Source organism: Antrostomus carolinensis, unplaced genomic scaffold (genome assembly GCF_000700745.2).
Source record: "Antrostomus carolinensis isolate BGI_N321 unplaced genomic scaffold, ASM70074v2 scaffold4878, whole genome shotgun sequence".
Classification (NCBI taxonomy): domain Eukaryota; kingdom Metazoa; phylum Chordata; class Aves; order Caprimulgiformes; family Caprimulgidae; genus Antrostomus; species Antrostomus carolinensis.
The window spans coordinates 10,686-31,709 of record NW_010332143.1 but is presented as its reverse complement, the minus strand read 5'-3'; the positions used below and the strand labels follow the sequence as shown (position 1 = coordinate 31,709).

Sequence of the window (21,024 nt, the reverse complement as noted above, 5' to 3'; positions counted from 1 at the left end):
TGCTGCACGTAACAAGAGATCTTTGCCTTTTTTCTTTCTTTCCTTTTTAAAATCCACTTATCTCCTTCCCCTCGCCATATTCTTCTACCACAGTCATCTCCTCCTCAGATTTAAGATTTTCTGCCCCTCTTCTCCCATCTCCTCCACACCATGAATTCCCAACATGCCTGCCTATGCTCCACCTCTGCAATACACTTCATGTTCCAACAGCCCTTCACAAACTGCACCAAATGTCGGGTGTGACCCTCGTTACTGAACTGTTGGGATTTGTGCACCTTGCTTTCTGCTCTTCCATTTCAGGATCCTATTCCTCTCTTCCTCTATCATTTGTCTAGAAAAGAATTCCCTGAGAAAGAACTGGAGTATTTCCATCCAGAAAGACTTACTTAGTGCTTACACCTAGTACTTAAGGCTGTGTGTTACTACACATTTCTAGGTAGTGGAAGCTAAGAAAAGCAGATAGAACACCCCAAAGGGGCAGAATGAAAGGAGTTGTGTGATGCTCAGCTGGATTGCTTCTGATACCACTGCAGATTGAAGTATAATCAAAGCAATGACCCCTACCCTATTCTGCAGCACCAGTGTATCTAAGAAACAAACAGAAATTATCAAGTTCAAAGTAACATCTCTACAAGCTTGGCCAAAATTTCTTCTCATTCTCTGTTTTTTTTAAGTGACAGGACAGCTAGTGACACCATTATACACAGCAGCTTTTGGCACAAAACAGTGACAAGACATCGCAAAACAATTACAGGGAATTCTTACAGCCTGTTGCAGAGGCTTTACCTCTGGTTTTACCTCTGGGTTTTTGGGTTTGTTTTTTTTACCCAGAAAGCAGCCATCTGCAACAAAAAGGAGTTCTCATGGCTACCACAATAGGGTGGATAAAATTAATTTACAATTTTCTTGACATAATGTACCATTTTTTGGAACAATCATACTGACATCAGCTCAGATATCCCTCATTTTCACTAAGTTTTAGTTACCATAAGCATGCCTTAAGCATTTTATAATCTATATAAGAAAAAAACAGATCTCTAGAGCTGCAGTGACAGACTGAATAGAGTTCTCTCATAGCAGTAAAGAGAGATATCTGTGCAAATTTATAAATCTGCTGATAACATTTCAGCAACTGCTAACCCTGAAAATTAATAAATTATTTCAATGTAGCCTTTTCTCAGCTGGTTTAACTTCCAATAGCTTTCATGAGATTTATATACCTTGACTGAAAATATGTTATATTTGTAATTTACTGAAGAGTTTGGAATTTTAAAGAGTCTCTCACCAGTCTCTCAGCTTCCCTCCTCAGACACTGACACACCAAAATCTGTTTATAGGTTTACCTACAGTACTCATCACTGTGAGAGACTGATCTCTTACAGAGTATTAATGGATTCAGTGTTACCTGATAAAAAAGGTGGAATATTGTTTATCTTTTACTTGTGGTGCAAAAATTTCTAAACTCAAAAAAATCTCAGGAGACTGTTTTAGCCAAGAACAGAATGCAGATCCTCCTGCCCTCTGGTCTTGTACCTCAGCTACAAAATCCCCAGTTACTGTTTTTTAATATTGAAGATTTCCCATTACAACCATGGACTGCAACACAGGCCAACTATGTACTTTTCAACATTCAAAACCACATACTAAGAGCTGTGAATATCTTTGTTGTCTGCTACAAATAAAACCAATGAAAAATAGTTTGCTAGCACCCAGGTGTCTGAAAAGACAACAATGCTGATACAATGAAGTGAACTTGAGGGAAGCACTTAACCAAAGAATTGTTAAATGATATAAAGAAATAGTGCCTATGCTAAACATATTTAAGTTATAAAGTTGTCCTGTTGGCTTTATAAATCTGTTCAAGTAATTTCCTTTCTCTCTGCAAACCACAGAGAAATAAGCTTTACTAAGAACAGTATCAAACAAAATTAAAAATAAAAACTAATGCAGTTCCCCCCCGACCTACTACTCAAAAGTTTTATCTTATTGTAACTGCTTCAGTCACGGCTGAACCCAAAACATAGTGGTTCAACTTCAGTGTCAAGGAGGAAAGGACAAACACACACACGAAAAAGGCATCGGAACATTTTCCACGTCACTTTTCAGGAGCACAGAGTCCCTCTATCAGCAGACCTCTACTATCTCTGTTCTGCTGCAAATAGGGAGACTAAACATAACATTCTCAGTCTGCCCAAGCCCAGTCCTTGCTATAACAGGTTGGTGGCTACAAGCAGCACAAACGCTCTCCCTCACCTTCAAAAGACAAATCAGAAACACCTTCAACTGGTCCAGGCCAGGCTGTAAGAAGGTCAGATCAGAGACTTCTCACACTGTCAAGCATTATCTGTATATCAGACTAATCTGACTGTTTTCATGGCTAACAGACATCCAGACCCTATTAACTAGAGTAACAAAGAATGCCACTTAAAGAAACCCATCTCTAATACAGGCCTGGCTATTTGCATAGTATTTTCGGAGCTCCACTGTAATGAAGGTAGTAAAGCACTTTCAGCATTAGAGATAGCAAGAAAGCACAAGCAACACAAGAGCAGTATTGACCAGAATGTCTTGCATTCAAACTTCTGAAGAGAACAGCTTGCTAAGTTAAGTGCCTCTTTTTATTCTGCAGAGAAATTCGAGGTAATATAAAAGAGCAGGAAAGATTATAAATCTATGTTCGTTCTTCCTGGAAGCCACGTGTTCTTCAGTAATGCGGCCACTGAATTGTCAGAAAAAGATTATTAGCTATTGACTGAAAAACTGGAGCACTGTTTTCCTCAGAAGCCTTAGAACAACAGTATGACCCTTTCCCCCACTTTCTGCCTTTAGTGAATAAACAGACAAGGGCCTTAGTTGGCTATCTCCAGCCTATGGCTAGCACACTTAGGAAGAAAAGGCAAAGCCAAGGAGTCAATTCCTTGATCTCTCCTTTGTTGACTCTTAATTTTTTTTATTCCAATGGTTTTTCTTGCAGAAAAATGAGTAAGATTACAACATATGGCATCAAATACTAGAAAAGGTCATACCAAACCCATATGACTATTCAACACAATAAAGCCAAACAGAACCATAAAATACTTTCAAAATATTTAATATAACTGTTCCTTAAAAGGAATTTTAAAAAATAATTAAAATTCAATGCAATCATTTTAAAGACCATCCAGACAACAGGTCTACTCAGGTTTGCCCAACTGTCTTCTGGTCACATTGTCTTACACCTAAGATTATAAATTGTAGTGTAGAAGAGAGATGATAGGCTGTCTGCAATTACCACTAGAGATATTTTTAATAACATACTAAAAAATTGAACTATTAAGACAGAAACAACTAAGTTTTTACTGAAGTGTATGTTAAGTAAACACTATGTGCAACAGCCTCCCATGAAACAATACAATTTAGCAAGAGGTAATAAAAATCTTGTAGAAGCAAAGCTCTGAGTAACCAAGGTGTTTCTTTGTTTTGTTGTTTTAAAAACGCACCTTTAACAAGAATCAGTAACACACCCTCTCAGGTAGGCTATGCCACTAAAGTGCACCTATCTAGTTAACTTAAACACCAAGTAAAGCATTTTTGTAAGGTAAACACATCCATGAGTTTTTAACTTCAGCTTTTTAATGTCTGTCCATGTTATTTAACACATTTGTGATGAAACACCACACACCTTTGATAGTAACAGAAATTCCCATTTCATTACTTCATTCATTTCATCACTGCTTTATGAACAAACGCATATAACATTTATGTGTTATAATTAATTTACATAACTAGAGGGGAAAAAAACCACAGCAAAACACCTGTAAAAGAAAACCCCATGAACTCAGAGAGAGGGTAAAAGAAGTAAATTAAAAAGCAACAAATCTTGACCAATTCTGAAAAGTTACAATCTGCCAAGATGCAAAATAAATCCTGTAAGCCACAGGAACACTGGAAATGTACTCAGGATACAATTACTACTTATCTAGTAGTAGTAATTCAGTGATAAAGCTCTGGACTAAGCACTGTCCCAGGTAAAGCGTGGCACCCAAATACAAGGCTATGCAATGTTAAACTACTGGATAAAAACAATCGTACTCCAGGGATCAGAAATGAGGTCACTGCTTCCCAGATAGATGATTCATTTGCTAGCCAATATAGTCCAACCTCCTCTGCCTTCTTTACCTCTGAGTTTCACTAGACTTGGATTCAGCAGACAAGGTCTTCTTACACACCAGATTATTTGGCAGCTCTGTAGGAAGGGCTGTCTGAGCAGAAGAGACACCACAACCCAGCCCTCCAGCTACCTGGGAAGGCAACTGATTGCTAGGCTGGCCTGCAAAGAGAGGTTGTCAGCACCTCATCTCCTTACAACATCATAATAAAACAGAGAGACAGTAATACACCATGGGGAGGGGCCTTCAGGCTCCTAATTCAAGGTCAAAGTGTCTGATATGCCCACCAGTTATCCCAGGGTGTCTCTTTACTTGGGCAGGACTTGTTGGCTCACTGAAGCTCTCTCAGCACCCACCTTCACTGCCCCTATTTACTTTACAAAAGCTAAGTCCCCAATCATAAACCTGTCAACTGGATCCAGCCCCCTACAGCCTGTCAAATCCAGCAAGCTGAAGTTCAGTCACACAAAAAAACAATAAAAAACTGCCCTAACCAGAATTCAGAAAATGCAGATGTAGCTTTAATCAGAATGAAACAAAACAAAAAAATTCCCCAAACTCTTAGTTTATAGCACAAGTATTTTTTTTGAGTCCCTCAAAATAACTTTTCAAGGACTCCTATTTATTAAATACTTCAGCCTATCACTACCTGCAAGCACATGAACAGTTCCACTGAAACCCAGGCACATGCTTGCTAAATCAGGACGCATATCCTTTACCTCTGAATTCGTACACCATGTTTTTATTTTTAAATAGAATAATTCTGAAAAACCTCTCAAAGCTCAACAATTATAATTGTAGTTACTTTATTTACCCAACTGAATATTAAATTTATTTCTTAATATCTCTGAAAAATAATTAAATATATAATTCTGTGTTAGCTAACCAAAATATGGGCATACTGGAAGAGTGTAGATGTGAGGATGTTTCTAGTCCTGAACAAATGAAAGTATGAAAATGGAAGGTTCTCTTTCCCATAATTTTTGTTTTCAGTGTAAGCTAGTCTTGTCAAAAAGCACCTTGAGATCATATTTCAAAAGGATAGGGAAGGATCGTCTACTCAGTTTTCTGGGTGTATCTCATTTTGTGCACTTTCTGTGATCTGAAGCTTCTGGTGCTGATAATTATTGCTATCTAACGTGACAGGCTACATGCACGCTTTTCTGAACATGGCGATAGCAATGCCTTAAAACAAATACCAGAAAGCTAAAACTCCAAAGCAGAAAAACACAGTGAAATACAGTGACAGCAGTTTTCTTAACTAGCAACAAAAAAGAAGATAATAAGCACTGAACTGAGCAGTGGAATTGGCATGAGGCAACTTAGTAAAAATGCTGTAATCGCATTTTTTCAGTATCTACGGGACCTTTTATGTAACTTACGATTTCTTAAGAAAGGCTTGCCTGTGAAGAATACTACACGTTTGAACTTAAGCATTATGGCATTCTAAATCAGCTAAACAAAATAAAATGGAGCAAGACCTTTGATCTCCTATGCTTATTTGTAACCCACCTTGATACAGATACTCTGACTACTGCCAGTTTTTTCTCTACATCATCTTGAAAAGTGCAGTCCTCCAGGAAAATCCTCTCCCTATTAAAGTCTTCAGGACACCTTACATGAGTAAAGATACTTGAAACAACAGACTAGCTAGTCTAGTCTACAGATAACCAGAAGGTTTAATGAGTTTTACCCCTCTAATCTAAGCAGAATTGGTCTAATAAAAAGATACTTCCTCTACATCTCGTCTTAGTACTCCAAAGCAGAACTCACAGCAACTCAGAAAGATATCTGTGCAACAGCCAGGTGATACAAGCTGGTCTGTGCTGTGAAAACAGTCCGACTTTGAAAGAACAGTCATATGGAGCATGCATTAGAAAGAAGAGAGTTTTCCATGGCAAGTACTTTCAAAAGTAGCATGGATTATTCTGAAGTAAAAGTTAGGAAGCATTTTCAACAGAAAAATCCCTCCCCATCCAAATATCTAATCTTTGAAGATAATATCAAAAAACCCTTCCTACATTTCAGCTTTGATTTTGGCATCTACCAAAAACGTTGTAATGGCAAAATCTGATCTTGAGGAGTGCTCGCCACTTCCTCCTGTAAGTACCACTTAACACAAAACTGGCCTTAATAATGTTAGAAACCTCACTGAAAAATGCAAAGGCAAGGCATACGGCAGAGGAAGAAAGTCTCCAGATTTGCATTAAGTGTTCTGTAAGGCAAGTAGAACTTTATTTAAAGAGAGGAAAGGAAACAAAGGTATAATAACCATTTCTAACAAGTCACTGCTCATCCATAAGGCACAACCAACCTCCTTGCACTGAAGGTAGACTAAGAAAAAGGAAAGCCTTGAAAAGAAATTAAATCTCTGTGTATTGATTTTGCAGAATTACAAAGAAATGTCCTAAATTTCAAATGATATTTTTAACTACCATTTGTTTCATAGTTTTAACAATTTTTTAATGACAGTGAAAGTGTTAACAGCTTTAATTTTTTTGTGTGTGTGTGTGTGTGAGAGAGAGAGAGAGAGAGAGAGAGAGAAAGAAAGAAACCAGCTCCTCCTAGATTAGTAAGAATTTATACTACCTTCTGTTACCTTTGGTATTAAGCTTAAAACATAAAGAGACAATTACCAGGTTTTTTATGAGAAGAATAGTAAATCAAATTTTCTCTAACTTGAAATGCATATACTGCAAGAGACCATTTTATGGCAAACTTAAGTGGTACTATTCTGCTGAGACCCTTAGAACTGCAAAGGACCAACGAAAGCTTTATACAGTAGTCAAATAGCAAACATCTCCTTAAATAAAGCACCTTTACTCCACAGTTTGGACAAGCTATGCAGATATTTAAATAAATCTCTCAACTTAACAAAATTGCTTTTTCAATTTGGAACGGGCTGCCCGGGGAAAATGGCTGAATCACCATCCCTGGAGGTATTTAAAACAGATGTAGACGTGGCACTTAGGGATATGGTTTAGAGGTAGATTTGGCAGTGGACTTGATGATCTTAAAGGTCTTTTCCAATCTAAATGATTCTATGATTCTAATTAAGCAAATGGTAATTAATAAAAAGTTGAATCTATTTTTAGAGTAAGAATGATTGTTTACAAGCAGTAGATGATAGATGACTTATTGCAAATACTAGTCCTGATCTTTGCTTCCTTTAATCCTCTTAAAGATAAGTTCTGCTTATCTGATAGATCCTTTAATGTAAGTCTGAGAAGGTGGCTCTTAAGGCCAGTTTTGATGTTAAACAGTACTTGTAGGAACAGAGCATTTCTCAAGATCAGATTTTGTCTCTTCATCTTTTTCAGAAGGTGCCAAAAATCAAAGCGTTAATGTTGAAAGAATTCTTTTCAAGCAAGTGTTCAACTTCTGGGGACCTTCTAAACCAATTGGATGATTTTTAACTTTTGATCCATTTCTACTCCATAATCACTCAAATTAGTCTTATTGACTATATTAATTTTATATTTGATTTTAAATTATTATTTCTTTAGGCAAGAAATCTGAAAAGCATTAGATCTTCATAAATATACATGCACATACAGATAGAAACATAGTCTATAGTCTCTACATAAATTATATTTCTTGCTAGTTTTTTAAAATTAACTTTACTATAGATTGAGGCTTGCTACAGCAGATAATAGTTTTATCCTGTATGTTAACAATAGAATGAAAACCACTTTCTATTTCTTGGACTAAAATAATTTCAAATTTTGATCAGCTTTGTCAATGTCCTTAAAGCAGCTTCCAAAAAGCTGCTTAACTACATAATTATTTTTTACTTCTAAGACTGCAGAACAGAATAGATAAGCACAGAAAACATCTACATATAAACTACTACTGCTCAAGATACTGTAATGATGTTACCAACCACTACTGAAGTGTTGGATAAAATAAAGAGGGAGGGCAGAGAACATAAAAAGTTATTTTTCATCTCAAGAGATACTGCAGTAGGGAGTTGCAAAGGGAATAGAAACAAATAAGAATGGTTTTAGTCTAGATTGAAAAAAAAAACCAAAACAAAACATGCAGCATCACAGAGTGAAGATTGAACTTAAATTACATTCACTGATTTTAGCATGGGTAAAATCTCACCAAAACTATTGCTTCTGAATACCTTTGTGAAGCTGTGCATGGATGGATGCCGTGCAACTGCAGCACTCCTTTAATGAGAAATGACACCATAAAAGCAGAGTCTGGAGCTGCTCATGAGCTGCCCATGAGTCATGAGATCTGGGATATGGCAAGTCATATTGGCTCTGACATTTACTAGGGAATGAAATAGCCATAGTTGGTTTTAAATTACGTTATTTGAGAATGCTCCTGTACTTAAAGCAAGAGAAAGGCAATTTTTATTTCCTTCTTCAAACAGAAAATGACTGGATCTCTCACAGTATTTCTGTTGTTCTGAAGATAAAGTGATGCAGCATGAACCGTGTCAAAGTCAGTTAAGGGAGAGATAACAGTAAGATGCTGCTAATAAGCAAATATCATTCACAGAATAGTCCACTTTTCAGCCATCATGTTATATTTGTTATACAAAGACTAAGCTAGCATTTGAAAATAATTTTAAAGTTCACATATTTTCTTATTTTGCATTAATCCATTGTAAAAGCTTGAATGGCTGCTCCTTTAGTGCTTTAATGACTTGTTTCAACATGCTGGAATTGTCTCAAAATGAGCATGTAACACATGAGTTTTCATCTTCTCTGCAAGCAGTGTTTGAGTTTTTGCCCTTTCGTATTGACTTATTAAAATTGCACTGTCAGGTGTTGGCAAGAGAAGGAGAATGACACTGCTCTGGGTACCAGAAGGTTATAATTTTGGAAGGGAACATCATCCAGCTTCCTTGATAAGCTAATAGGAAATAATTTGATTTTGAACTTTGTCCAATTAAAGTCACTGCTAAATAATGAGCCACAGCAAATCCCAATTTACTGTAAACACCTTTGTATTGAGTAGTTTAATCTACTTCAAGGGAGAAGTACAGAATGCACTTAGAACAGACAAAATAATATCAGTGTAAAGAAACAGGTTTTTGGGCTATTTTCCTTTTAGTAAGAAGATACTAGACAAGTTTAATTGTCTGCCTCTTGGCAAATTCAGTTTAAGTGGAACACATCCTGGGATGTGTTTTCCTCCCTGTTTAAGAACACTACCCTTATGGAAGACATCATCATTGATATCTGCAGTCTCCTCTTCCTGCTGCACTACCCTGCTAACAGAGCAGGAAAAAACCTGTCTCTTACAGATTACATCAGAAAGATCCACTTGCAGCACACAAAGAATGAGCAGTGTAATCTAGCCCTTGTTGCAAGTGATATAGGTACTTATTCATCAGTCTATTTTGCTATTCTGCAAAACAAGGTGACACTTCTCCAGGTCTGACTGACCACATTCCCAGCACAGAAGAACAAGTCTAACCAGTGATGTGCTAACTGATGGGATGCAGATCTGCAGTTTCATTTCCCTGCCCTTCTCTGCTGTTAAACCCCAAGATTCACAGAAGGAGCTAATAATTGGCTGATAAAAGATAAACAAAACTAAAAGCAAATTATGCAAAAACCAAACAAACTAGTGCAACTCCACTGCCATAGGTTTTATTTTATTTCTTAACACGTCCTTTCAAAAGTACTACACATTTCAAAATCATCAAGAGAAATTCTCTAACATTATAAAACGTAAATCAAAGTATGCAAACACATCCAGTGCTACAATGCTAGATCAGCAGACAGTTCCAAGTGATTTCATGCCAAGGAGCAAGGAATGAAATCAGTAGTCAGAGGTCAGCTCCATTACAGCAGTCCCAACCCACGACACAGAAATTACACCCATTTGATAGTTTAACTTGCAAAGTATTAGAGCAGCAATGAAAGCAAGCACTGGGGTTCAAAGAGAAGAGGTTTTAAAAAGGAACCACACACTGGAGAAACACGTTTTGTCCATTCTCCATACTCAGAAAAGATGCTCCCAGAATACCTTAGGAGGCCTCTTTCCACTCTGATCCTCCCAGCTGGCAGGTATTAAAGGATGTAACATTTGCCCATTCCGGGAACAAGGGAGAAGAGCTGCTCACTAACCACTGGACATAAGTCCCTAAATCCAGGCACAGCACCCTGGCAAGCATCCCAGACTCACAAGGGTGGGGATAAAGGAGGAGGGAGGCAGGCACTTCAGCACCATGTCACCTGAGCAGAGCCTTCCCACAGCCTCTGCTTTGTGCTGTTTGTCAGTCCAGCCTCTTGGCTAGCATACAGCAGATATTCAGTATACGTTTCAAGGCTGCATTCTACTACATGCCTATAAAGCTGCTGTGTTACGTGAAGAGTGAACTTTAAGGATAGAAAGGAAACCAAAACCTTCCATTTTTGGAAAAAAAAAAAAAAAGGTTATTTGTAATTATTATTAGATGAATCTGGAATAATTTATGGTCATAAGTAATAAGGCAGCATATCCAGAGTACATTATACAGACTTTGGGGTTTTTTTCCCCTTTTTTTTTCTTTTTTTGAGAAGGACAAAGTTTTAAGCTACACATTTCAAACCTGGCTCTAGTGTTTTCCATGAGTGTTAAAATTATTCTTTTTTCAAATACACAGAGCTAAACCACTGGGTTACAAAGAATTGTAATCAACATATTACCTGTATAGGTGGCTCGATCATTATCCACGCAGGAAGCATCAAACTGGGGTTAAGAGGTTGAGTTCCTACACGGAAATAAATGCCACCACTGGTGTCACAGGCCCAAACATGCTGATTTCCACAGGTCAAGCTGATCAGCTTTACAGCACCTAATAACAAAGAGACTATTAGCAACCTGGCATTTTCCTTTCAAATACAGCTAATAATGAGAACTTTTATTTAGACTTGATTGTATTAAGCTAGCTTTAAGCACAGTCACATAAAAATGATTAAAAGTTAATACAACTTGTGAGAGAAAAAAAAATGACTGGATACAATGAATAAAACCAACAAGTAGTTTGTGAGGTATTCCTGTTTTAAATCTAAAAATAAATGTTTTAGTCACAAGATACTGCAGTTTCTAAAGCACACTAAAAACATGCTATTAAAATAACTGAATTCAAGCAGAGAAACATTCTGTGACAAATGTTATCAGTGCCTAGACCAACTTTCACATGACCTAATGTGAACTTTTCTCCTTGTAGACTTTTAAAGGTGTTGATCTGCTAATACATTCAGCAAAGAACATTCCTAATGCTATCAGCACTTCAAAAACATGAGAGCATATGGCTTATGCATTTCAGTGTTAACATACCAGTGTCACATCTGTAAACAAAGGAACTGATTTTCAAATAGATTTTTATTCAACAGTTTACATAGTTATTACACCTATCTCAAAAGTGCAGCAGTATTTTAACCCTATGGGAGCCAGTACAATGAAAACAAAGTGGCCAAATAAGTATGTTTTGGAATTTTGAGGGGTGGTTTGCTCAGGTTTGGGGTTTTTTTTTGCATACCCAATTGCACCCATCAATCTTGCTATTAAAAGTTTGTAAAGATAGGAGAGAGTCATACCTGATGTTTTAGATTACAAAGAGCTGCTAGTTAACTGTCAACTGGAACTGTTACTCTTTCACATTAATTTTAAAATAGCCATGTGATGTACTATATGTAACATTAGATTATTTTTTTTTCCTCCCAGTGCTGGGACAACACAATGCTAAGTAATGGAAAACATGTTCTACAGAAAGAGGGACCCAATCAGCACAGATATACTACAGAAGGAATGCCCTGGTCAGACTCCAAACTAAAGAATCTAAAAATAGGCCGCGCTGGTTGATTGAACATGCAAGTGCTGCTTGGGATATCCCATTCTTGGTAACAGTTCTCTCTTCAGTGATGTGAAATCTGGCAACAAATCCTTGTAAACTGCATCAGATCCAGCATTCCTTAAAGAGAAGGGTGCAATTTTATCCCACAGAGTGCAAGTTTAAACAATTTATTTCTGCAGAAGGTAATATATCCTGGCATTAAAGCTTGATGGGGGAAAGAAAAAGGAGCAACAGGACTACATAGCTTTATATTTTAGTTATCTGTAAAAGCAAACATCTTCTCATTAACCAAAATTACTTAACTTTCTGTATCATAGGAATCTGAATTAATCTATCTTACCTCAAAACCTCCTTCCATCATACAGCTTCATATTAAAAACAAATGTCAAAACTATACACAAAAACTTCTACTGCCTGGGTTAAGAACACCTAGAACAACTGTCTTTTGCAGGCAGGGACTTGACATTCAGCTATAAAGTCAAAATCTTACTTAAAACCTATTTTTTTCTTTCTAACAAAGTATTTCTCGAACTAATGGCTTTGTGATGTGATGTCTTAGCTGTTGAAATGTTCCGATCCAAACAAGCATCAGAGCACTGAAACACAGAACCACATATCACCTACTCGGCATAGCTGACATTATTTACGTCTACAGTACAATTTGATATTTAAAAATGCAGCCCTTATGTAAATGTTTTAGGGTTTCTCCCTCCTCCCACTTACTGTTTTTATCCTGGGAGAAAGTCACACTAACCATATTCATCTACTGTTTAGAGAAACTAGCATGATTCAGAGGCATTGTTTATTGTTTAAACCGAAAGGTCATTCTACTGTGTTTAGAAACCTTGATACAGATAGTGGAACTCTAATCAAAATAATTTCCTAGATACTACTCCCAGTACACAGTGTAAAGGCAAGAGGAAGATGCACCAACATAATATGAATATTTCAACATTAATGCTGGCACCCCCACCACTTCCATTTAGAATTCTGAATTGCATTTTACAGCAACTTGCTTTCCCCCCACCCAAATTACAGTCCTAATGTTTCAGAAGTAAACTTAAACATACACTTGAACAATAACAATAATTCTCCAATTTCTTCAGCCCCATTAGAGCAAATTAAGGCTTTTCTATTATAACATGGATATGCACTATCTTGTCAGCAGTAATCTACTATATGCATATCTTGGAGGAAAAATGCCTAAAACATTTTCACACTTCAGTATTATTAACCTGCAGTGACAGCTAAAGTGGAGTGTTTGAAGTATTTCCTGACCCCAGATCTCTGCAATACCACCACAGAGTGCCATGAAGCTAAAAGGAACAGTTGAATGCAAAGGCTGAACTTCTGAACTGCTGAAGTTCACAAGCCAGATATTACAGTCAGCTCACACCAGTTACATTTATTTCCTTTATGAATGCTTTGAGATTTTCAGACAATAGCAAGAAGTTATTTATTATTTCAGTTAAACAGTTATTATCCAAAGTACTGGAAAGGAACAATATAATGAGAAAAGTTTCAAATTCTATTAAGCAACATGAGAAGAATGTGGACAAACCTAACCTGCAGGTTAATGAAGGCAAAAGGCATCAAGCAGTGCTTAAACTATGATACGATTAGTGATTTGAAACCATTTCATCAGATCTTGAAAACCTGGTATATAACTGGCAATCAGATTAATTTTAAAAGATCCATTTTAACAATTTTTCCATGAAGTATTACAAATTGCATACTAAAATTGTATGTGAGGCTCTAAGTCTGACAGCTGCCTCTGCCTTTCCTTAACCCTGAAGTTAAAATTGTTTGTCCGTTCTCAGACCAGTCATGAACATTGCCATTAAAAATGGAAAAATTGCAAAACAGTTGAATTATTTTTAAAACAATGCAAGAATGATGCATAGTCTCAATTTCTTTTATCTTCTCTTGAAACAGGAATGCAGATTAGCATGAAGGTAAGAAAGTTATCACAGTCAGATTATAAAAAAAATAAATCTAATTGAAATATTACTGATGAAGCTGACAAGTGGCCTGATTACTCCAGAGCCAAACTGGGAGGATATTTTAATGATTACCCCAGAGCCAAACCAGGATGATATTTTAATGATCAAAATATGGTCAACAACCTTGGTCTTATGCCTAACCAAATAAAAAGAGCAGATAACCAGCAGTATGTTCTTAACATCATGCTGAATCATTAGATCGGTATAAACCTGAACATAAGAGTGCTATCAGTTGCATCACTCATGGATGATGCAACTCTTGGAGCATAATTTTTCCTTTACAGGATCCTAATGAAGCTTTGACCACTCTATTAAGAATGCATTTAACCACTAAATTTAGGGCATTGTGCATGGAACTGCCCAGGACCACACAATTATAGTACATTGTAGTACAAGAACTAGACTAGTGAAAGCTGCTGGTACACCTGCACAGCACTGGGTCAGACCGAGTTGTCTCCAACTGACAAACTGTAAGTACACACACATACAAAGTATCTTGCAAACAATAAACATTCTGTCTCCAGCAAAGGCTCAATGAAACATTCTTCGAAAGCCATAGCTGTTCCTGATGTTTTACAGTCCTCTGCTGTGAGGACCATTATTGTAAGGTACTATTGAAACCAGTAAATGTAATATTCCATATCAGTAAACCAAAAGATAACTCTGAAGGAAAATATTGGCTGTCTGTTCAGAGAGTTAAGAGTCAGTCTACTCAATAAAAACCATCATACCTAGTTGAGAGAGATCCAGTTTTGTCCAATGCATCCCTGTTGGACAGCTGGATGAAAGTGTTCTGATAAATATCTGCCCAAGACTATCCAAACCCCAAATGGCATCCTGGCAGGCAGAGTAGTGCACCATTTCAGTGTCCGGTGGCAGCTGCACCGTAGAAGGACGGAACTGCGGATTCTGATCACTGACACAAAACAGATCCTTGTTGCTTTGGCACAGCCACAGAAAGCTTCCTACGGAAAGGACATTTCTGTTATTAAAATCATTCCTAATCCACTTTGAGAAAGCTTACACATCTGCCGCTTCTAAAAAAAATTATCAGTACATTTGAAGACAAAACTAAAGCTTCTTGGCTATGTTCACAGGGTAAGATTTTGAAGTACAAATACACATCCCAAGCCCTTATTTAGGCACCTAAAAACTCCCTTTCTCAAATCAAGTAATAAGTGATCTCATCTGAAGAAATACCTAATTTAGAAAAACTAACAGAGAAAAGACATATGTAACAGTATACAATCACTTCCCTTTATTCTTTTGCTTTTCTTTATCCTTGACAATTGCCTTTGAAAAACAGCATTCCTTTTCAGCTCTAAATCACACATTTTTGCCAATAAAGCTCATGAACTTAGATAACTCAATTGCTAATATTCTAACCAGCAGTCAAATTCCTTAGGTGGTTGCACTTTTATCAATAAAATGTGCAATTATGTTGCAATAACTGCACTGACAGGAGATGTACTTGTTTAGGATAAGCATTCCAACAAAGTATGCTCCAAGATTGTATAATACAAATTCTGGTAATTCATGCTGCAAAAACTCAGGAAGTTACTGCTCCTAAACGACTATCTATTTCTCTGTTGTATGCCACTCCACAACAAAGGTGGCAGAGGGAATTACATGCTTTTGTTTTTTTTAAATCTCCAGTAGTTTTACAGACTTATTTCCACCTTACTTCAAATATTTTAGATCCCTGCATACAGAAAAGGCATCCAAAATCTGAAGTAATTCAGGAAATGTAATTACTTACACCATCAATTCCACGCTATTTAAAAATCAGATAATATACGCCTGCACTGTTGATTCACTCACCTTCTTTAGTTGAGGCTGTTGAAGCCAACACAAAAATCCATTTTGTGGCAGAAGCTGTACCACGAGGCACAACATTATTCCAGTAAGTGCCTTGAAAGAAGGAACAGAGTGGTATTAGTATGAAACTTAATTTTCTATTAAAATTTGTTATTGTTTAAAATATTACAATTTTAAAGACATTCTATTGCAATCAATTATTAAATATAATCTAGACAAGACTTCCTATGTGATTCTTTCTAGTAACTGGCAGGGGGGAACCTCCTTCTTACACACATGTACACACACATAGAGGAAACTGGGAATGCAGAAGAGGAGGAGAAGGGAGAGGATTAATGGTCTTCAATAAGAGACCAATTTGGTGACAAGGTTAAACAGTGTTCTAAGTCTATTCTTAGTGTTTACTTGATCAAAGGAATGTACTAAATCAAAAATCTGTTTTGAGAAACACAGTAATAAAAATAAATAAAGCAATTCCTCTATTATCACTGTAAAACCATAGCATTACTGTTTCACATAGTCACACTGATCATAAACCAGACTCCATTGTGCTAGATACAAAAGGTACAATAGCTTAAGATTGCCCTCTCACTCCAGAGAAGGGACAAGTGGAGGTACTAAACATGTGCACAGCTCACTTGTGGACAATGAATTTTCCATGAAAATATTTATCTTTAAATGGGAAAATATTTAAGACCAAATGCTAAGGAATAATTTCATTTATTTTTTAAACATGGAATTGTTTGTTAAAGCAGCCCAACCCACCTCAGATAATTTTTATGGTGACGGAACGGTAGTTAGTTACTTTCTCTTATTTATTTTTCTTAACTTAAAAATATCAGATGTAAAAGCACACCAACCTATCAAGTTTCCCTTTGCCACATGGAATTCATTTTTGCCTGAAGATATCCAGACTCCGCTGCCATTAACTCCAAGGAGGCTGGGTTGACACTGAAGCTGCTGTGACCAAAATGCCATTCGAAGTTTATCAGCCACCTTCTCCACAGGTGCCTGAGCTGCTGTTGCCACTGTATGAGTTGCCTGGATTATTGTCTGGAACAGGCTGCACTGGTCAAACACTACATAATCAGTGATGCTTACCTGGGGGGGTGGAAAAAAAAGCGTTCTTGGTAATTGGTTAAGCTTGTGGGTGAACTGCAGAATCTTTCATCAGAAGCTTTTTGTCATGTGTGCTTTATGTACAAGAAATCTACCAAGAGTTTAGAAATCTTCAAAGTGTAGGAAGGGAAAAATAAAACTGGTACATTTTGAATAGGTAAGAGCCTTGACAATAAACCAGAAAGAATATTGAACATCAGCTTACAACTCCCTCCTACCCAACAATCCACTTTGAATTCTGCATTTTAAGAAAGCCTTTTGTTTTAGGATGACTCTCCTCTCCCCCTAAAAAGAAGCTGAACTGTGCAAACAAATAGGTGAATTTTCAGTTTCCCAAAGGAAGACAGAAACTTCAATTCCTTTAACTTAGGTAGACATGAAGACAAACAAATTTTCTGTGTAACTGTTTTTGCACCCCCTTCTCCCTCACACCTATTTCTGCGGAAAATGAGCAAAGCTGTGGAAAACAGAGTCAGGAATTCTAAATCAATACCAGGGAGTACTTGCAGTAACTTTGTTTTTACCCACATGGTCCATGACTGAAGCAAGCAGCCCCATATGGTTTGAAGAAGCCTTAACTGAATGGTAAAATGCTTGATAAAAGCATTTTTGTAAGGTTACTTACTATTTCATCCAGCTAAGGAAAAGGATGGGTACTGGAGGACAAGAGGAGAGACTGCATTCAGCAGCCAGACTTCAACACTTTGCCGAAACAGCATGTCCCACTGCCACTGTTAAGATACCAAGCTACGTGCACCATTGATACGACCTGGTAGAGCATTTCTTGCAAACTGCTGTGATGCTGCTCTGGATGACCACAGGATGTTTTTTTTCCCCTCTTTTTTATAGCAGACATGAAAAGGGATTTCAGCCACAGCCACACTGTGGTTTTAATATACTGAATAAAGAGTGCTATACTATATCGAACAATTCATCGAATTTTATTTTAGAATCTCAAGGGAAAGCAATGCAAATAAACCCAAGGTAAAAGACTAAACTGAAAGCAAAATTAAAAAATGCCTACTTGCCACCAATGGTTATCATCTCCTTGTGGTTTCTTTGAAACTATACCAGTTCTGAACCACAGATTTCCATGGATATCCAAAGCCCATAATGTTTGCTGATCTCCAAGGGTTATGCACACTGGTTCCAAAGCTTGCATTTCACTGGAAATGCAAACAAGTAAAAAAATTAAAAACCTTACTTCAAATTTAAGCTTATGGTATTTTAAGGAAGCTGTTACAATACTAACAGCAGTTCAAAATGATTGAACTCAGTGTGGCCAAACTCAAAAACATTTGATTTCAGATTTTCCATAGTTACTCAGTAATTCAAATTTCATTCATAAATAAAAACCATTCAACAACAAATTAGTCCTTCAAAGATCACTCAGGATTGGAAACTTGATACAAAACAATAAAACTAAACAAAAACTATTTTGTTCAGCAAATAAGAAATAATGAGCTGTGTTCTTAAGCTTTTGATAAACAGCTTCATAAATGCATCTCCTTGACCTATTCTGAGAACAATACTAGCAGTTCAGGGACCATAAATAGAAAAGTCAACCTAACTATATGGCAAAGATAAATGTTGAGTTTAGGACTACAAGTTTCCTGTATAAGTAAACAATTTTCAAGCTCAGAAAGTCAACAGGATCAGGTGATCTTATCAGACATTTAAAAGGTAGCCAACAATGCTATTTCTTTCAGAGAACCTTTCTCAGCAATTTAAGAACAAATACGGATTGCTTTCTGCAATTTCAATACAAAGCCCAAGAACATTAAGTGTACTCAAGGCACAGGTCAAGCAGATATTTTCATTAAACAAAGTAACTAAAGTACATGCAAATTTCAGATTTGAACAAGACACTGAGTATTTCCCTAGACTTTGAGAGAGCCAAATACCAGGTTGGGAGGTAACACAAGTTAAAGCTTCACAATAGGATATTCAGTAGAAGATAAAAATCATGTGACTACAAGATCTGGAATTTCTTCCTGTACTTGCTTCAGGCTGATGTCACAAGAGAGACTATATTCTAGATTCTCAAAGCCAGCAGTAAAAACTCAGTGCTTTTAACTTTATCACAAACTACCTACTGCGAGCATAGGATCAACTACAAAGTTAAATATCAATTATCCAGAATATTTATAAAAATCTGTGACTAGAAAGTGGAAAATTATTATCCAGCTGTGTGGATGACCAAGAAAATGTGGAGATTTAATCTCAGAAAAAATTCACTCAAATATCTGGACAGGTCATTAAAGTCATTATGGCAAAGATTAAAAAAAACCAGTATTTAATCAAAATAAGTCATATTGACAGATATTATAAAGATCTTTTAAAAATTGTCCTCACTTGCTTAAACTTGCTTTAACTGTGTTACCACTTCTGTTTACAGCAGTTTCTTTTATTACACAGCAGTCATTCATCAGACAGAAAAACACCAGTTACTCTGAATATGGCTGGACAAAGACTAAAGGACATACACACACACACACACATATATATATGTATACACATGAGTTCAGGTAACACTTTTTCAAACATTAAGGACTTCCAGCACTGAAAACAACTATTTGTGTCATTCTGGTTATGACACTGTCCCACCACAGTGTCATTACCTGACAATATCACTCTTCCACTGCTCTCCTTCAGGACAAAAGCTGCGTACTCCCTCCCGGTAGAGCAGGGCTCGCTGCTCGCTCAATGCCCACACAACATTATTTCTCGATGTGACCTGTGACAGTGGATAAGGGCAGTCAACCTTTACTGCTCGGGCACAAGGACGATCCACACTTAGGCCTAGAAATCAAAAAAGGAGGATTGCTTTACCAATTTTGGTTTTTTGCAACTGAAAGAAAAGAGACAAAGTTACTGAACAAAAGAAAATGAGGAGAGGAATATCTCTGACATACTTTTCATTTGATCACTATTTCCTTGATTGACTATTCTTTCTATAAACTATTAATTATTTCCTCTAACATAGCTGAATTTGTATTTTAAGAAATAAAACACTATATCCCCTTCAACATCCTGCAGAGCACACAAGTCCCAACCCTTCATTTCTGTTCATTTTCTCCCTCTAGTGTCAATACCAGGAATCTCCATTTATAAAACCTGTACTAGACTTGGCAGAAGCATAAAAGAAAAAGGCAGTAATGGAATTATTTTTGCCCAAAACATGCCAGGAAGAGAGGCAGCCTGATCTGAATAGTGGCAGCAGAGCTATTACAAAAGAGCATGCTGTAGTGTGTAGTACTGAAAGAAGGAGAGAGGTCTGGTAGATTTACAGGTAATTTGCACACATTTATAGATATAATTTAGAGGAACATGTCTTCTTCCCAGTTACATTGAAGCTTGATTTGCATGGCTGCATGTGAAACACCTTAAGAGACACAGTTTTTGTTTAATCTTCTCACGCTGCCAAAGCAAGTATCAACAGACTGATCTGTATGATATTTTCAAAGAACAAGAAGAATGCTCATTTCCAAACCTCTGAGCACACACTTTTGTTACAGAACTTAGACAGGACAGTGGAGGGAATTAAAAGATCCTGGAGAAACAACTATCACTGGTTGCCTCACATTAACAAGACAGATATGCTAAGAATTTATTTTTGGGATCAAAGACAAATTTAGAATCCTAAGAACAGCAGAATGTAAGCTGATGTAATCAAACCAACCTCTAGCAGGGAAGAAAAATATTGATTCAAACCTCCACAGAGCCCTGTGTGATTGGCATCAAAAGCTCACTCTTTATCACTACTATCCATGCTTGTAGGCAATTCGCATGTGACCTTGGGCAGGCCACTTGATTTCTCTGTAACTACTAAACTTAATTAAAATAAAATAATTTAAGAGTAGAGATTCTTTGAAACAATGCTGTGTATTTAAACACTTTTCTTAATCATAAAGAATTTCTATACTGCGCTACAGCAATTACATCTACAAGAGAAATTAAGAGAGTACTAGAATAAAATGTAAGATAAATTAGAATTTTGATAAGACACTGAAATGTTGTCCTGCTTTAGTGTGTCTTACTGTTTCCGCCTTACCCAGTCCTCCTCTCACTTCTCCAGTAATTCCTTCATCATTTATTTGTAATTTTTCCTTACCAACTCAGCTCCCTGTGC

The 21,024-nt window shown here is 36.8% G+C and overlaps 1 protein-coding gene across 1 annotated transcript in view; it reads right to left on the bottom strand.

Moving 5' to 3' along the window:
* LOC104529160 (tectonin beta-propeller repeat-containing protein 2-like) overlaps positions 1 to 21,024 on the bottom strand; it is a gene marked incomplete at its 5' end in the record, with an annotated part of 35,591 nt that overhangs the window by 4,439 nt on the left and 10,128 nt on the right. Inside the window, 6 exon segments of the mRNA XM_010173375.2 lie at positions 10,802 to 10,950; positions 14,687 to 14,920; positions 15,777 to 15,866; positions 16,634 to 16,874; positions 17,917 to 18,058; positions 19,514 to 19,694. Coding sequence (XP_010171677.1) covers positions 10,802 to 10,950; positions 14,687 to 14,920; positions 15,777 to 15,866; positions 16,634 to 16,874; positions 17,917 to 18,058; positions 19,514 to 19,694 — 1,037 coding nt within the window.